This window comes from Mycteria americana, chromosome Z (assembly GCF_035582795.1).
Source record: "Mycteria americana isolate JAX WOST 10 ecotype Jacksonville Zoo and Gardens chromosome Z, USCA_MyAme_1.0, whole genome shotgun sequence".
NCBI lineage: Eukaryota > Metazoa > Chordata > Aves > Ciconiiformes > Ciconiidae > Mycteria > Mycteria americana.
Genome location: NC_134396.1, coordinates 57,761,248 through 57,779,164, shown reverse-complemented (window position 1 = coordinate 57,779,164; position 17,917 = coordinate 57,761,248). Strand labels below are relative to the sequence as shown.

General features: G+C 38.6%; 1 protein-coding gene across 1 annotated transcript in view; it reads left to right on the top strand.

Moving 5' to 3' along the window:
- Nucleotides 1–17,917, top strand: part of PGGT1B (protein geranylgeranyltransferase type I subunit beta) — a 40,866-nt gene that overhangs the window by 15,837 nt on the left and 7,112 nt on the right. Inside the window, 3 exon segments of the mRNA XM_075526998.1 lie at nt 7,267–7,418; nt 10,630–10,762; nt 17,221–17,266. Of these exon segments, the coding sequence (XP_075383113.1) occupies nt 7,267–7,418; nt 10,630–10,762; nt 17,221–17,266 (331 nt within the window).

Here is a 17,917-nt window from a genome sequence, read left to right as displayed (position 1 = left end):
AATTAAGCTCAGTGGCAATCCAGCCACCCACTGAGCTTGGAGGAAGAAAGGAAAACTTCTGCTTAAAACCTAAAAGAATTTGGGATCTATAGCGGTGACTTACTGATATACTTTGTTAAAAATAAAGTTTAAAGACAAAATAGTAGACAATAATTTCAGTATGGTCGTATAAGAAAAAGGCTGGTTTTACTCAGAAGGAAGATGGCTGTCTTTGATAAGTGACCTAAAGAAGCTGAGGTTGTCATGCTATTATTGTGGCATAACAGCCTTATAAAATGAATAAAGACATAATTTTACCAAACTGAGATAATAAAAATGTACCAGTCGTGTTTCCTCAAAGGTTTGGGTCAGTGCCATGTGGTGTAGTACATTAAATCAATGCATGCTTTTGGGAACCTTTTTCAAATCCTCCCTGGTGTATAAAGCTTCAAGAGTGAGTTCTGGATATAGTTGTGAGGTCTTGTAAAGGCCCCTGAAGACAAAAAGTCCGTAAGATCGGCCAAGTGTCATTACCCCTTCCCAGCACTTTCTGGTGTTTTTAACTCTCAACTTCCAATAGTACATGTTTCATACCTAAATGTTCTCTTTCCAGGAAATGTGTTGCGGCCCATCGGTGTCTCATTATGTGTTAGCCAGTCTGCAGAAGGGACAAAGGGGTGGAATCATGTAACCTATGCTACAAGGTCCTTATCTCTAGGAGACTGTTTGCAGCTGGATGTGCTTTTCATTTAAGCATTGCAATACTTTTTTCATTGCATCTGCATTAGAGGGATAAGATCTGCTTGATTTATTGGCATACAAAGGTTTAAAGTATTTCCAGCACTGTTGCCCTACAATGTTGTGAAATAACTCAGAAAAAGAAAGCCTTGGAAATCCACTGTGATGACTTTGAATTATGTTTAAGGTCTTGTCATTTTTCTTTATTCATTGTTTAAAAATGTTCTGTTAAATCTATGTCTTGAAAAATAATTTTTGAAAAAGCCTGTAAGCATTTTTGGATTTGCATTGACAGTCACTATTTATTACATGCCACTACAGTGATTTCATTCTTGAACTCTGAGAAAATGCCATACTGGAGGTAGCCAAATCTCTTCTGTCGCTTGGGACCCTTCAAAATAATAGAAAAAAGCAAGGGATATGTTAGAATTTCCAACTTTACTAAAAATTACCAGGATAGCTCATTTGGTTTTGGTTTGGGGTTTGTTTTTTTCAGCTGTTATCCTTTCAGTGTTTGATGGTAGTGTCTATGCAGCTCTTTGGGACTGTAGCAGAAGGGAAGCAAAACCATATCCACTTGACCAACTCACCACATGCAGCCTTAACAAGCCTTACAAGTCTTAACTGTAAGTGAAGGCTGAGCGCTGCTTCTATCACTGCATTTAAACATGAATCATTTAAAATTAGATAACAGTTATTTTCTGAAATGGTTCCAGGTTCTGCAGTCTCTCTGATTTGGTGTTATTGGAGTTTAAACTAGCTTTTTAATTTAGGGGTGAACAGTGTCTTTAGAGTTTCAGGTAGGCCTACGTCTTTTCAATCTCATTGAAGTGTTACAAATTGGTTTTAGGGGCTAGATTGAAAGCCAATACCTGGAACTTTTATGTAAGATTGCGGTAAAGAATATATGCATTCACTTGGGGAAAAAAAAGATCTGTTTTGTGTTCCTGACATGACATTGTATTTTCTCAAGGCTGAAACAATCCATGTTTGTAACACTGATGCCAGGTGTGACATGGAAGTTTTTTGAAAGTGGGACTTTGCCTGTGTAGGAGTATGTTTAGTAGCATTCTTTATTAGTGTTTGGAGAGATCTTGCCCATGTTTTTGCAGCAGAGAGAGTTTCTTAGCCCTCTCTGCAGTGGTCAGCAGGGATTGTTGTTGACCTTGAGTTATGTTTAAACAGCTGTTCTGGATAATGTGGTAGGGAACATTACCACATCACTGAACCAGATTTAAATGTTTGAAAGCTTCCCCTCACCTTGCATCTTTAACTGTTAATTCTTTTAAGGAAGGCTCAGATTGTGGAGACCATGATGGTAATAATGCCCATAGAGCAGAACTGTTTTACTCAGTCGCTGAGATCCAGGTTAATCTGTTTCCTGTGTGACCTACAAACTGTAATTATCACAAAAGGTGAAGTGTATAGAGAAAACAGGACCTGGCCCTATCCCTATTGTTGTCTTCTCAGAGTGTCTGCACCAGTGTATGAGTTCAGATCAGTAGAGAGCAGTTTAATGTGCTTGCTCCAAAAGAGCAAGGCACACAAAGTGGGCTCCTTTTAAATGAAACTGAACCAGAAGGTGTGCTCTGAATGAACTTCTCCATTAGCGGGCCGATAGTCCATGGAGCCAGACCGCAGCTGGCTCAAACTGTGAAATGTGTATGGTGTGGGCACCAGTACCGCAGCCCCGACTGTTCTGCCCTCCAGACCCACTGCTGTTGCATTACTCCTTCAGGTAGACATAACCTTACTGGATTAAGTGTATTTCGTCTGGTTGTATAGTTAACTGTTTAACAATCCATCCACAGTTTAACAGCTTTCTTGTTGCTAGTTTTTGAGATGTAACTTCTGCCATTCTTAAAATAACTTCATTCTGTTTATCTCTGTGTCCCTGGCCCATGAAGCTCACAGTTTGAGGTGGTGGCAGCAGTGGTTTTTTTTGTGCTTAGGCTGACAGTTTGCTTAGCTGCTTCTGTTGCTTTAGTCTGCAGTGTCTATGAGGCAAAAATAGTTATATTTCACTAAAAGTAGGCTTTGTTCATCATACAGAACGTAAAAAGGAACTTCTTTTTACCAAGCCTGAAGATGCCAATTAAAAATCAAGTGCTTTGACTACAGTGTCTTTGATAAATTTGGGACAAATTTCTACACAATGTCCGAATTACTTTGTCCTTCATAGCAGAGGCAGTCTAGCAACACTTCCTCCCAGCCGTGCAAATTTTAGAGGTATTAGCAATTATCTCATGAAACCTTTGAGACTTGCTGTAATCTTTTGCATTTGGAGAAGCCATTCCAGTCCTACTTTGTGATACCAAATTGTCATAAGGCCAGTTTCTACAAATTTTATGAATTCTCGATTTTATGCAAAAATTATTGTTTTCCTGAGTGGTGTTCTTTTTTTGTCTGAAATGTCCAATTATTCTTATTGGTGTCCCCTCATCCTGTTACTTGGACTTAGGTGTCTTGTTGCATTGGTGTGTGAAGTATGTATTGGTGTGTATAGGTACAACATAAAATTTGATAAGTAGTGTCACAATGAGCTTGAAATAATTACATGGAACCTAGAAGATAAAGTGAATTCCAGTACACTTAAAATTTGAACAGTTATGCTTAGCATACAGAATATACTATTCTTCTATTATTCTTCTGGCAAATAAGTATATCTGTTTTATTTATTTTTTTTAAACACATGTGGCAAACAAAGATCTGTTAGGCTCTCAAAAGCTTCCAAAATCCTACAGTAATTACATGTATGAAACATCGTGTTGGCCTCTGTGAGTATGCCTTGTAGTAATTCCTGTGTGATCTCATGTTTGATTCTGATCCTTCTGTGTTTTATTTAATTTTATTGAAATATTGGCCGTATTTGTTGGGATTTTTGGCCCTAAAGCAAGTGCTCTCAAGATGCTGGCTGCATACCAGTATGTTGGACCCTCTGTCACTTCCACTGGCTTTTTTAGTAATTACATATCAAGATATCTAGCAGTATATCAATTTACCGTATAAAGAATTTAATTACTTGCCACATGATAATACTGTGATAAGAGAAAACGATTAGCAGTAAAGGTAGTTGTTTGACCTATGAGCAGCTGTTCTTGAATGCTGAGACCATCTCCCGGATTCCCCACACAATGATGTTTCAAAATCATGTATCCTAACAGTCTTTTCTGCATCACCTGTACCTAAATATTTGTTTGATGTTCAAGGACAAAAGCAGGTGGCGGTACTAATTTAGCTGTGAACTTCATGATTGTATGTACAGGCAGCAGACACTACTGTTTGCTTTATATGCATCATACAAGTATAGTTTGTGCTCTTTATTAAAACTACCAGACCTGTAAAATTTTATACAGCTCTGGTGTTGCTGAAACCCTGTCTTTGGAAAAGCAGTGTGCTACCACTACATGTTGAAATGTTTGCATAGAAAAGGAGGTACAGATAGAATTTGTACATTGTCCAGGTACTGTAGTGATTGATACAATTTGTTTGGGGAGGATGGTATTATATAGTTTCATGAGCATCCAGTATATGTACTTATAACACTTTGTCTGCAGCCTGTTTTTACTGCAGCGAGTAATAGTGTAATAGAAATACTAGAATACAGAATTGACTAAAAAATAAGGGCCCAATTATTTAAACATGTTTGTAGGCTACCAAAGCTTTACAGGCAATATGGAATTAGCATGTGTATAGAAAAGTACAATTAAAAAAAATAAATCCTGTGAAGCAGGAATTTCAGTTACTTTATGTAGACACCGTGTGAAAAATTGTCACTTGAAGGAGAATGTTGTTTGAAAATTATAGATGCCTTAGAAAATTTCCTGAATATCCAAGCATGTTTGTAGTAGTTAGAACATTTGGGTAGAGTTTTCATAAATGTGGTTTTAAAAAGCAAGTCTGAATATCCTTAGAGTAAACCTTCCTTGCTTAGTGAATGTAGTCTTCCTCTGGAAAGAGTATTTTCAAATGTAAAGCTGAACTCTTTCACTATATCTATTACTGTTCAGTTATTCCTGATGTCAGTATTGATTTGGAGATGAACTACCTATAAAAGTGTGTAAACAGCAGTGGTGAACAGTTAACATTGATTCGCAGGCTCCGGCATTTTCAGTGTATTTGTGTGAAATGAGCAGAGGCATCTTCTGAACTTCCCCTGCTCTAGGTTATCCCAAGTAGGAAGAAATTAAGTGTTCCTTTCATTCCAGTTCAATTTCAATTGTATAGATGTTTGCCAGCTTAGTTTTCTTCATAGTTGCTGACAGGAACCGCTGGGACATTTTGTAAGCAGTTGGTCCTAATATCGGAGAACCTTTCCAGGTATTTTTCATCAACTAGAGTGTGTCTTGTATTTCATTTGACAAAATATATGAGAAGCTTTAGCTACAGAGCTGGGACATTGAGAATCCTTTTAGGGCAAGAACGGGTTCAAATTTATCTTTCTAGAATAGAGACTTGCTTTGCTTAAACATAAATTAATCAATTACATTAAACGGAATACTTCTCTGTGTCAGGGCAAATCTGTATCACCCTATATGTCTGGATTTTTGGAGCAGAATTTTACATTTGAAATAAGATGATGCATCACAAGGGTTAAGCTGCTTATAATAAAATTTTTAAGGGGAAGGTATTCTGAAGAGATTTTTGGTTCTGTTAGATTTTAAATCCCTAAAATTGGTATGGTAGGCTAAGTTGTTCTTTCTGGGATTAGAGCCTGTCATCCACTCAAGTTAGAAAAACATAAAACATGTTTCATGACTGTAGTAGCTTTTTCTAAGCTGTTTGGGGGCACAGCTGTCCGCCGTCTGTGGGGTGCCCCACGGGGAATTCTGTCTGGGACTGGAGCACCTCTCCTAGGAGGAAAGGCTGAGAGCTGGGACTGTCCAGCCTGGAGAAGAGAAGGCTCAGGGGGATCTCACCAATGTATATACATACCTGCAGGGAGGGTGCAAAGAGGACGGAGCCAGGCTCTTTTCAGTGGTGCCCAGTGACAGGACCAGAGGCGATGGGCACAGACTGAGACACAGGAGGTTCCCTCTGAACATCAGGAAACACTTTGTCACTGTGAGGATGACCAAGCGCTGGCACGGGTTGCCCGGGGAGGTGGTGGAGTCTCCATCCTTGGAGGTACTCAAGAACCGTCTGGACATGGTCCTGGGCAGCTGGCTCTAGGTGACGCTGCTTTAGCAGGGTGTTGGACCAGATGACATTCAGAGGTCCCTGCCAGCCTCCACCACTCTGTGACTGTGTGTGTGACAGGGGGATGCGCAAGGCAGGAGACAGTGATGGGGCGCTGGCAGCTCAGGGGCAGGAGTGGGAGCTGTGGAGGTTTGTGCCCCTTCTCAACAGAGAATCCTGGGCTGGAAATGAGGGAAGGAGGTGCAGCTCTCGCACTCACTCCCTTGTTCCCCTTCTCTGTTGCATAACTAGAGCTTTCTCAGAGCTGCTGCAGCCACTTTCACCTTGTTTTCTGCCTCCCTTTCCCAACTGTGTTTGATTCCCTAGTGTGAGAACAGTCCCTTGCTGTCTAGTGGGTAGTAAGTATTTTTCTCCCAGTTTCTTATTAGAAGCAAAGCTCTTTGGGTTTGGAAACAAGTGTGACTTGCCTGAAAAATACCAGTTACACATAACATAATCTTAAATTTGGGTTTATACTGCTTTTTACATGCGTTTTTAGGATGAACTGCAAAATAAAAATGGTGACTGACTAGGCAATAACGCTGGTAAACTGTGATTTAAAAACTTGCCTGTCTCTGGTACTCAGTATTGAAATAGCTTTTATCCTGTTTAAAATAGCTGTCTTCCAGTTGCTCCAAATTGAAACATCCCAAGTATCCAAAGTCATCTTGTTACATGTGGTTTCTGTTTTCATGAAGTGGTACAGTCCAGGATATGCCTATAAAATATCAGAAGGAAAAATAATAATTTTAGCACAGCTGTGTCAATCCCATTATTGTGTTTGTATTGTGTGACTAGTCAGCATTTTACTCTCATTTTAGCTTCTCAGTTGACATTATTTGCTATGTAAATACTTTGTTTAAGCTCTGATTATTGTTTTAGAATAGAGATGAAAGTAGATGAGAGGCTAATTTGGTAATGCTTCAATTGACAGAGAGATTACTGATAATCCCTCACATTGCTTTCTACTTCTAGATCATTAGATCGTAAAACCTTTGTTGAAGGGACCTCCAGAGGTGTGGCTGTTTAACGGTACTTTACCCAGCTGCCAGGAAGCTAATGCCCAGTGGTGTGTCAGGATAAACTTAGGTACAGTTGAGCACATACCATCTTTTTGCTTAACTCTTGCGTAAATATGACTCTTGGCAAAGCTTTTTTCCAAAGTTTCCTACTGACCAACTGTTTACAAGAGTAGCAGAGCTGTGCAGTAGCTTAGTTTGATTAGAAAAGCTGAGTGGATGCCTTCAGTGTAACCATAATGAGTGAAGGGAAAAGAACTTTGTTTACCTCTTAATTTTTTTTTTTTAATGAATGCTTGACTGTTATATAAGGTCTTATGATGTTTCAATTCTCCCTCCCCCTTTTTTCCAGGGTCCGGGTGTATCTCATCCCTACGATAGTGGGCACATAGCAATGACTTACACAGGTCTGTCATGTCTGGTTATTCTTGGAGATGATTTAAGTCGAGTAAATAAAGATGCCATACTGGCAGGACTGAGAGCTCTCCAGCTGGAGGATGGAAGGTAAAAGATATTTCATATTCTGCAACTCTCTGGAAGATTAATAGAAAACCCAGATGTAGAATGAAGCATAAGAAACATATTTTTAATGGAAGTAGCTATATAATCTTTTCTTTGTATTAGAAAATACTTTGGTGGGTAATCAGTATCAGTCGTAGAACACAGGACCAAACAGCACTTTGTGTATAGATTTGCTTTCGTACTGAAGAATAATTGTATTTGCTTACAACTGTAGATACTTATTGCTGGAAAGTTAATGGATTGGCTTATGTCTTGAGGATAGTAGTTTTTCTGCTCTGTCCTTCCAATAACTGAGGTTTTCTGTGTTTATATTCTCCGTTTTTTGCAGGGCCCTGGAACACTACTATGATGATGTTTGCTCTGCTTTGTGGGAGGCTGAGCTTTATTTAGTTTTGAGATATTCAAAATACCAATATACAGGATGAATTAGCCTATATATTACTTGTAATCGGAGTATAATATTACTAAACTTCATTGTGAGATCTGCGCTTTTGGATGTGTTTTTTAATAGATGGTATATACCCCTTGATTTACTTCCGTTGGTGGGGTTTTTTGTTTGTTTGGTTTTTAATGCAGGCTGAAGCTGGTAGCTAATGAAAACTTCTGACAGTGCACATGATCTGTCTATGTTGTTAAATTTTACTGAATGTCATTTTTGAAAGAGTACTTAAGAAATGCAGAATTATAGAAATGTTGTTCCTGAAGGAAGTATCTTTCACTTCACAATGAAATTGCTGTCACCCTATATGAGTTAAGAAAGCTTTTGTTTTGGTTAAATGGCTGTGTATCGCCTAGACATCTTCTGTAATTAAAACTTTTTTTTTTAACACAACTATAAAAATGCAGTGTTGCATGTGTTTTTAGAAAGAAAAAACAAACACAAAACTCCAGAATGTTCAGAATGTAAGTCATGACTATGAACTATATGATACACAGTTTTCTGTTATTTATAACAGCAGACTGACCTTAATGGGCCAAGTCCTAATGTATGTGACTGACCTTAATGGGCCGAGTCCTAATGTATGTATACAGATACATATACATGTATTTGTTGATCTGCTATAGTTCGCAGTTTCTTCAAGCATGTGGAGGTGCCTGTACCGTTGCTCCTGTTATAGGTCAGACCATTTTTGTTTTTAACGTATATCCAAAAGGAAGGAGTTGCTCCCAGCCCACTAGCATCTTGAAGTAGTTACTTGTCATCTTGCCTGATTACAGTAATAAGCTACATGCAGTTAACCTCTTCTACATGTTTGTATCGCATGTGGTTTTAATGTACAGACTGATAACTCTTATACTTGATCCTGTGTTTTATATTCCCTCCTGAAGAATGTCAGCTAGCCCCTACAGGGAAAGGAGAGTGCTTTGCACTGGTATGGAATTGTTACTTTGGCAGGAGTCAATTTCTAGTCTGACAGACGTTTTCATACTTATGAAAACTGCTTTTACTGCCCCGAAGGGGGAGGATGTGCAAAGGCCAGAACTTGAGCTAACATCTTGTCCAGATGGAAACAGCAAGTGAGCTCGGTGAGGGAAAGAGACATTTTTCTGGTGTTACCCTATGTGCTGGCTTTGGCTCGGATAGAGTTAATTTTCTTCGTAGAAGCTAGTATGAGGCTATGTTTTGGATTTGTGCTGGAAACAACTTTGATAACACAGGGATGTTTCAGTTATTGCTGAGCAGTGCTTACACAGAGTCAAGGCCTTTCCTGCTTCTCACCCCACCCCACCAGCGAGTAGGCTGGGGGGGCACAAGAAGCTGGGAGGGGGCACAGCTGGGACAGCTGACCCCAACTGACCAAAGGGCTATTCCATACCATATGACGTCCTGCTCAGCAATAAAAAGCTGGGGAAGAAGAAGCAAGGGGGGGACATCCGGAGTGATGGCGTTTGTCCTCCCAAGTAACCGTTAGGCGTGATGGAGCCCTGCTTTCCTGGAGATGGCTGAACACCTGCCTGCCCATGGGAAGGAGTGAATGAATTCCTTGTTTTGCTTTGCATGCGTGTGCAGCTTTTGCTTTCCCTATTAAACTGTCTTTATCTCAACCCGTGAGTTTTCTCACTTTCACCCTTCCGATTCTCTCCCCCATCTCACCAGGGGGGAGTGAGTAGGCAGCTGTGTGGGGCTTAGTTGCTGGCTGCAGTTAAACCACAGTACTGGCACGCGTTAAGAAGTGTCCTGGTTTCCCAAAGTGTCCTCTGCCTTATCCAGAGAGCAGTGGAGTTATTTCATCCCTATCTGAGCTGCAGAGAGCAGGGCCTGGCACCATTGGGGTTAGGAGAGATGAAAGTATCTCCCAGTAAATGTTGGAGGCTTTTCTATGCAAAAAGATAATGAGGTACATACTTGAATTGCAGGGTCAAAGAGGGAGTGTCATAGTGGTGATAGTCATGCTTAAAAGACTGTCTTTAAAGTCAGAAGTACCTTTTATTTTTCTTTTTTTTGGAAGAGAGGACTCATTCAAAATATTCTGTTGTTCTGGCTTCTTGCAAATGGTTAAGTCATCAAAATATACTAACTAGCTCTTTGAACCAAATGAAGGCTTGTCAGGCAGCAAATCACAGCATCCATCTTTATTTTAAGGGTCTGTGAGAGAGCACAGGATGGTACCTAGATAACCCAGATACAACAACTTTAAAATGTTCGTAGAGTTTGGCAAGATTGTAGCCATAAGAAATCAAAAACTGGATTAAAGGTAATTTTCAGCATTTGTATTGGAAATGGTAGTAATAACAATTACATTTATACATACATGGGAAACTGATCCTGAAGTTGCAGTCAGGAAAGAAGGCCTTGTGAGCTATTAAGATTTCTAGGAAGGCAAAGAATTCTGCCCAAAAGAGTAAATGTTAAAATGGTAACTCATACATCAGTATATACTGTGATAGGTGAAAGACTGTAAACATTAATGTCTTTGAATAAATAAAGACCAGCATCATTACATTGCTGGAAATAAAGTGGCCCAGACCCCTAAATGTTAATAGTTCTATTCATTTTGGTTGGCTTAGTTAGAATCACATCTTCTAAAAAAAAAAAAAAAATCTAGCTTAGCTTTGGGTTATATTTATGTGAATACTGTAAGTAGAAATAACTAATTTTTAAAGGAAAAATTACACAATGTCTTGAACTGCTTTTCATATTTTCTGATATAACAGACTGTACAGTGTATAATGACAGAAACATTTCTTTCAGTTTCTGTGCAGTGCTGGAAGGAAGTGAGAATGATATGAGGTTTGTGTACTGTGCTTCCTGCATCTGCTACATGCTTGATAATTGGTCAGGCATGGATATGAAAAAAGCGATAGACTACATTAGAAGAAGTATGGTGAGTATTCACAAAATGTTATTACTTACTACATTTTAAAGTTACTAGCTTTATTTCTTAACTATGACTAAAAATCTCTCCATCCAAATTGAAATATTATGGTGATTTCTTCTCTGTTCCTACTTTAGTGAGTTGAAAATGAAAAAATACATTGTTTTTTTGCATTTGTATTTTCCTTGTAATTGTGTACTAGCAAGATAATTTTATTTGATGTGTTTGTTCACTGCAAATTAAATCTAATCTTTTTTCTTTAAAACTCAATTTAAAATTGAAAGCAAGTTTTTGAAAACTGAGGCCTGATGTTCCTATAACTAAGAAAAAGTGCATAAATAAAGTACTGCATCAGTAAAATTCTCACATTTCAGTGAGCTGTAGTCCTGCTTTTTAAATGCTATACAGAATCAAAGGAAAAACTAATTATTGACATCAGTTCAAGCTTAATAAGTGTTTCCAGTCATGCACCTCATTATTTATTTATTAGATGTTTGGAATAAAGGAAGATGTTAGTATATACATATTTTTTCCTATGTCTGTGCAAGCTGCCTTCATATTTGGTTGCAGCAAGAGTTTTCAGGTTTTTTTCATGATGGTTTCATTAGTTTAATTGAGTTTCATTTTCCAAGATTAAAATAAATGTTTTTCAAAGAAGCTGAGTAAACTTAAAAACTACAGTTCTGAATGTGAGTAAACATACATAGCAAACTCCTCTGGTCCACAAAAAAGAGGCAAGTTTATGATGACATACAACTTCTGTTGTAAGCCAGTACGTTTTAGTAGTTCCTGCCAGCAGTGAGATTATAAAATTTAGGTGAGAAACAAGTCTAAAAAAGACTTAATCTCCTGTTTCAGACCAAATTGGGGTGGGGTTTTTTGTTTATTTTTTAAGGAGGTAGTTAGATGCATAAGCATTTCTTACTGCACATCACAAGAAGCTTTCTGGCACACTGCCATAGACTGGTTAGGAACATAATTTTCTTCGTATGTTCTTTTTCAGAAACTTTAAAGTCAATCTAATTCATACACTGTGCATTCATGACTTTAGCCTGCATACTGGAATTGAGAGTATGAATAAAACCTTATACTATCACATCTACATTGCTTTTAATGGCTTTTAATATATTTCTGCTCTGTTTACTCCCGCCAACACCCCTCAGCAGGACAGGGGAGAGAATAGGAAGAGCAAAAGCAAGAAAACTCGTGGATCGAGGTAAAGACAGTTAGCTAAGTGAAGAAAAGAGGAAAAATAACAGTGATGCAAAGGCCATCAGTCACTTACCACCTCCCACAAGCAGACCGATGCCCAGGCAGTCTCCAAGCATCAGCCACCTTGCAAGACAACTCCCTCTTCCCCACCCCTTCTTCTGCTACCCCAGTTTTATTGCTGAGCATGAGGTTACAACATATGGAATATCCCTTTGGCCAGTTGGGTTCAGCTGTCCTGGCTGTGTCCCCTCCCCACTTCTTCCCCACGCTGAGCCTACTTGCTGGAGGGTGGTGAAGTGGAAAAAAAGAGAAAGCCTTGATGCTGTGCTTGGTGCTGATAGTCTATCTGACAGCTGTCCCCTAGAGCCTATGTCTCCCCCACTTCTGGCAGGTCAGCCTACGAGCCCCTGAGATTCATGGTCCCACTCCAGTTGCTGGTACTCGGACCACCTGTCTTACCCACCAGCTATTTGGGCCTAAAGTTCGCTAGCATTCACATAGCACACACTCAGAATAGCTAGTGCATGTCCACAGAAGATAGTTAAAAATAGGATTTAATGAGTCTTGGACCGACCAAGGTGACCAAGGGCAGGACGCAGTCGTACAGGCATGTGGACCAGCAGTCTGTTCACACTCTACTAGCACCTTTAATCCCCTTTCTCCCCTCTTGTTTTCCCTTGCTTGTTCTTCCCCAGTCTGCTTTGATCTTTCCCTTTCTCACCATTGGTCCTTTCCTTAGCCATCCTGTAATAAGTTGTGCACAGCCCTGCATTCCCCAGAAAACACCCCATAATAAGTTTTACACAATCCCAGAATTTTCTTCCCCTGTACCCCAGTACTAAGTGAAAGCCCCCTTTAGTTAGCATGGGTTTCCAGGGTGAGAATACCCCTGCTGAATCCTCTCAGTGGGTTTCACCCAGGGACAGTGATTTATCTGTTCTCCTTTTACAGTCTGAGGGAGCAGCCAGGTTAGGATACTCGCTTTTCACTGGTTAGGTCAGGAGGGCTCTTCCTTCTCTGATCCTTGCTGGACCTTTGTGTTTACTGAGATTAGCCTTTAATCAGATAGCTTAGCAGAGATACAATAGGAGAATCAAATATTAAGAAAGAATAGAGAACAAAACCAAAGAGCAAAATCCTCATTGTGTTGTTCTATACATCACATTGACTGTTTTGTACACTTGAGTACAGTTTTGGTCCCAAAGGATATGGTGGAACTAGGAAGGGTACAAAGAAAGTTGAGTTGAATTGTCAGCGGTATAAACCAGCTTGTGTAAAAGGAACATTTAGTATACTAAGACTTTTCATTCTGGAAATGAGATGATTAAGTGGAGCATGACAGAGGTATGTAAAGTAATAAGTAGCACTGAAAAGATGAAGTGAGCAGGGAGCAATTATTTCTTTCTAAAACAAGAACTAGAGAGCATTATATGAGGCCATAGGTAGAGTAGGCAAGCGGAGATTTTTTGCAAGTTTGGAGCTTTGAAATGGCACTGGAGATTTACTGTCTGCAGTGACCTTGAACCAAATTTATAGTTTGCTTCTAGAGTCTTAGCATTAATCCTTGTACCTGCAAATACCAATTGTTATGTTCCTACTGGGAAAATTGACACCACTTAAAAAAATTGAAGCCTGAACAGAACAAGACCTTTTGGAAGGGCTTGTAGTAATACTTCAGTTGACCAGTGAAGTAAAACTGGAGTCTGGGCATGGTTGAAGTCCAGAAGACACTGTGGCCTATCACGAAGACTGTGTCTTTTCCTGGCTAGCTCAGAGAGTAACTTAAAAAGATCCTATAAGCAGTGTTCTGTAGGCAGCAGTCATCTTAGCATGTGCTAATGTGTAACGAGATGCTATATTTTTGTCCAGGATTACTGTGAATTGGTAGATTGACTGTACACTGTGTTCAGAAGGACTTTTTAAAAAGTGTTGGTATACTGTTAATTCACTGCAGAGTTGGTATGCACGTGTGCACTAGTTCTGTCTGGGTTTTCTGGGTGTGCACTGTTTGGTCAGACCAGTATTTCAGTGTACTAACTGAGTTGCAAAGTGTCTGCCACTTCTAGGCAAATACACAAAATCTTTGCATCCTGCTTGGTCACATCGTAAAGTTGAAGATGTGTCTGAAGAAGTCTCAAACATTCAGGGAGTAGCCCTTTGTGAAAATCATTTCACAGTGGTGGTTGTTCCTTCCTCTCATTCATCTCTTTCCACAATCCTCCTTGAGATGCATTCCAATTCAATTACCTATCACATGAACCAAATATTTCTTAAAGTGTATTTCGTAAATAAATACAGTGAGTGTGAAATGTGGTGTCCAAGAATGTTAGCTTGCTTTTTCCTATAAAGATTTTGTAGATGCTGCTAAAAATAACCTCTGTATATTACAATTCAAAGTAAATTCTATTTGAGTTTGTTTCATTTGTTATTCCTTGTGTAACTAACTATACAGTGAAGATTGCTATACACTTTCTTGCAAATGCTTATTCCTGTTTTGCTACAATGCTACCTTGTTCTGGTACTGCCATTAATTATAAAACAAAAGAGATTGCATTGCGCAGTAGTAAACTGCTGTGACAGAAAGGTATGGTTTTGTTTCACTGTAATATGTCATCATTTGCACATAGATGAAGCAAGTGATAGTTCCGAAACTTTTTTTCAGTTATTCAAATTGGCGTACGTGTGAAGTGCAACTAATCTGGATGGAGAGTAACATGACTGGTTAAACACAGTAATCTTCGTAATAAGCTTCTGGGTTTTTTAGCTTATTCTTTGGAATTAATTCTCTTTAGTGATGCAGGATAAGAATTGTGACAGGTATAATTCAATACAGCTGAAGGAGGGAGGGGATTTGTGTAGTTAGGCATGTCAAGAACAGCAGAAGATTGTAACATGAAACAATGGTATTGCTTTATTCAGAAAAATAACTGTTAAAAAGAATTGAATCTTCATAGTGAATGGATAGCCCTCGTGTTATCACTTGGCTAAAAAGTGTTCATACAATACTGGTCACAAAAATAATTCTGGATCACTTTTATTGTCAGTAAAATAGTCAGGTTCCAATCACACAATTTTTATCACTATAGGTTGATTTTTGGCTTTCACATTCAAAAGTCAGATATATCACTAATCAAAAAACAACAGACACTAAGATGCTGAAATTTTGAATTACTTCCACAGGCTCTAAAATACTGCTTTTTGCAACATTGCTTGGTTTACCACAAATTTGTTTTTAAGTAGAGATATTGCAAGCAGCTTTAAGTATAGCATCTGCTTGTAGTATAGTAGAATCCTCTTGAAATGCAAGTATATGAGTCTGTTGATATAATTAAGCTGGTTGTGCAACTTTTAGACTGTGAAGCAAAGATTGTACCCAACTAGATTTACACACTTCCTGAGGATAGAATTTAATTATGCAGTTTTCATGTTGCAGTAACCTAGAGCCTCTTTTGCATATAATTTCCTGGGTCTTTTCAGAAGGACAAAGAAACAAAAATATTTCCCTAGTTCTTTAATGCACACAAGTCCCCAGACAGCAGCTGCTCTCTGTAAATAAATAGGCACTAGTCAGCCAAAGGTCAACTATTGTCTATTAAAATTTCAAGCTAATTGTACAGCCCAACATAGTACACTGTCTGGGATGGACACTTAACAGCTTTTGTCCAGAGCTAATTACTTTGTCATACATAAAGCAAACCACCTCCTCTTACAATTACTGTTTGTAGAGTTAATTAGCTTTGCCAGCATAGCTTTGCTAATCAGCTTGCCTTTGCTTAGCAATTAGTGGGTCTGTGGAATAGCACATTTGCATTGCATTCTCAAAAAGCAGTGCAAAGAGTTTACACTGTGTGTTTTAACATTCAGATTTTCATAGGGATTACTTAAAATTGACTGGTCCAAACTTTAGGAGGTCAAGTTGCAGCTTGAAGTGTATGTATCAGATGTTAGTCTTTTTAGTTGCTTCAACTTAACAGCAACAACTCAAAAACCGAGGAATATCGTTTTAATGTAGCTTCTGTGTCTGCTTCTGTTTCCTCTTTTCTTCTCAATGTCAGCTTTAAAAACAGATCTACAAAATAATCCTTAGGTCACTCCTAAAGACATGCTAGCTCCTGTAGCCATTCTTTGGTTAGGACTATGGGAGTCATTAGTGATCTGCCAAGCTACTAGCCACTGGTAAATGTTTTGGAGAAAACATGAGAAATTCACAGTCAGCACCTGGGGGGTGGGGGGGTGGGGGGGTGAAGTTAAAATTGCTTTGTAAGTGCTGGTCAGGTATTGCACCAATCATTAATTGAGCAGTTAACATAGATGTAGGACCTGTGTAATTTAACTTCAAAAGTTAAACTTCATTTTTGTTCCTACTAAACAATTTGGTATTTGTCCAGTGATAATTTGTTAAGTATTCTATGAACTCTTGTAAAATAAACATTCTCCATTTTATTAATAACTTACGATAATCTCTTGTTTCTTATGATGCAAAATGATTTAATGAATTTTTAGGGAAGAAAGATTGTTATTCCTATGTATACAATATCATCTGCTCCTAGATTGCTCATAACAGACCTGTACTATAACATTCTTGGTGCTTTGTTCATCAGACTCAATTTTCTCCTTTTCCTTTCACTTAACAAAGTGATTTTTCAGCATTGTTAAGGTATTTTTTAACAGTAATATTTTATAGGGCAGATTAAGTTCAGTCCAATAGTATGCTTCATTATGTTGTCACTTCTGGTTCTGCCCCCCCTTCATTTTTTTAAAGCCTGATGTTCTTGCTCCTTACTAAAGCATTTCTTGTGCTTGAGTTTTGTACACACAATAGTACCTTGCATTTTGCCTTTTTGTATGTTAACCAGCTTTTGGGTTAGAGACAGATTTAATTTATCCATTTAACTTTGTTTGGAGTTACATATCCATTTTCTCTTTTTATAAAGATATTTTTTTTTTCTTTAATAGTTATCTGCATCACATGCTTTCCCTTTTTGGCAAAGACATGTTTACCCATTTTCAGACTTTTAACATATGTCACAACTAAAATGACCTCCATGAAAGTCATAAAAGCTGCCTGCACTGAAACGAGGCTGATTTGTTAACTGTTTTGTGCCAAGAGCTTTTTGAGGTGTAGGTTCAGAATTTAATCAAGTTAAATGGTGGTTATAGTCTGATGATAATTTTGCTAGTAAACTGAGAAATTGCAATGTCTGTGAAAGTGATGTGGTTCTAAAGTAACTGGTTTGTGGGGTCTTTTTCTTCAGTCTTACGATAACGGCCTGGCACAGGGAGCTGGACTGGAATCTCATGGTAAGAATGTTAAAATGTTCTACACCTATTTTTAAGACTGGGATTGAAAATGCTGTAAGAGGTGCAGGGTATGTCATGCCTGTCGTCCTTTTCTGATTGTAAGGAAGCGAGATGAGGAGGAGCAAATCCAAAACATGCCTCAGAATATCATCTGTCTTCTTCCCTTAGTTCCAGCTTAATAGCAGACCAGATGGGCCCTTATATATCAACTCCATTAATCTTACCTCATGAATGTTTTGTTGAAAGGTGTTGGTGGTAGTTCTTGTCTCTTGCTGACAGAGCAAACTTTTTCCACATGTACCGTTGCTAATCTGTGGATTTATCTGCAAGAGATTTTGTGCAATGCACATGATAATCTCCAATTTCAGCAGCTATTAGCAAAACCTAGAAACATTTCCTCTGATAGATTACAGCATCCATTGGGGGCTCAAATCTTGAAGCAGCAGTTAATTTTTGAAACAATTGGTAGTTGTGATAGGAATTCCCAAGGGACTGATATTTTTAAGCAAAATGTTTTTCTATGCCATGAAGTACTGTTCTGCTCATGACAGAGAACTTGTTGACTTTCATGTGACTAACACTGTATCTATCAAATGTTTGCTAGCTTTATCCTTAGTATTGAGCTTTGATAGTATTCCATCCTTTTTCTTC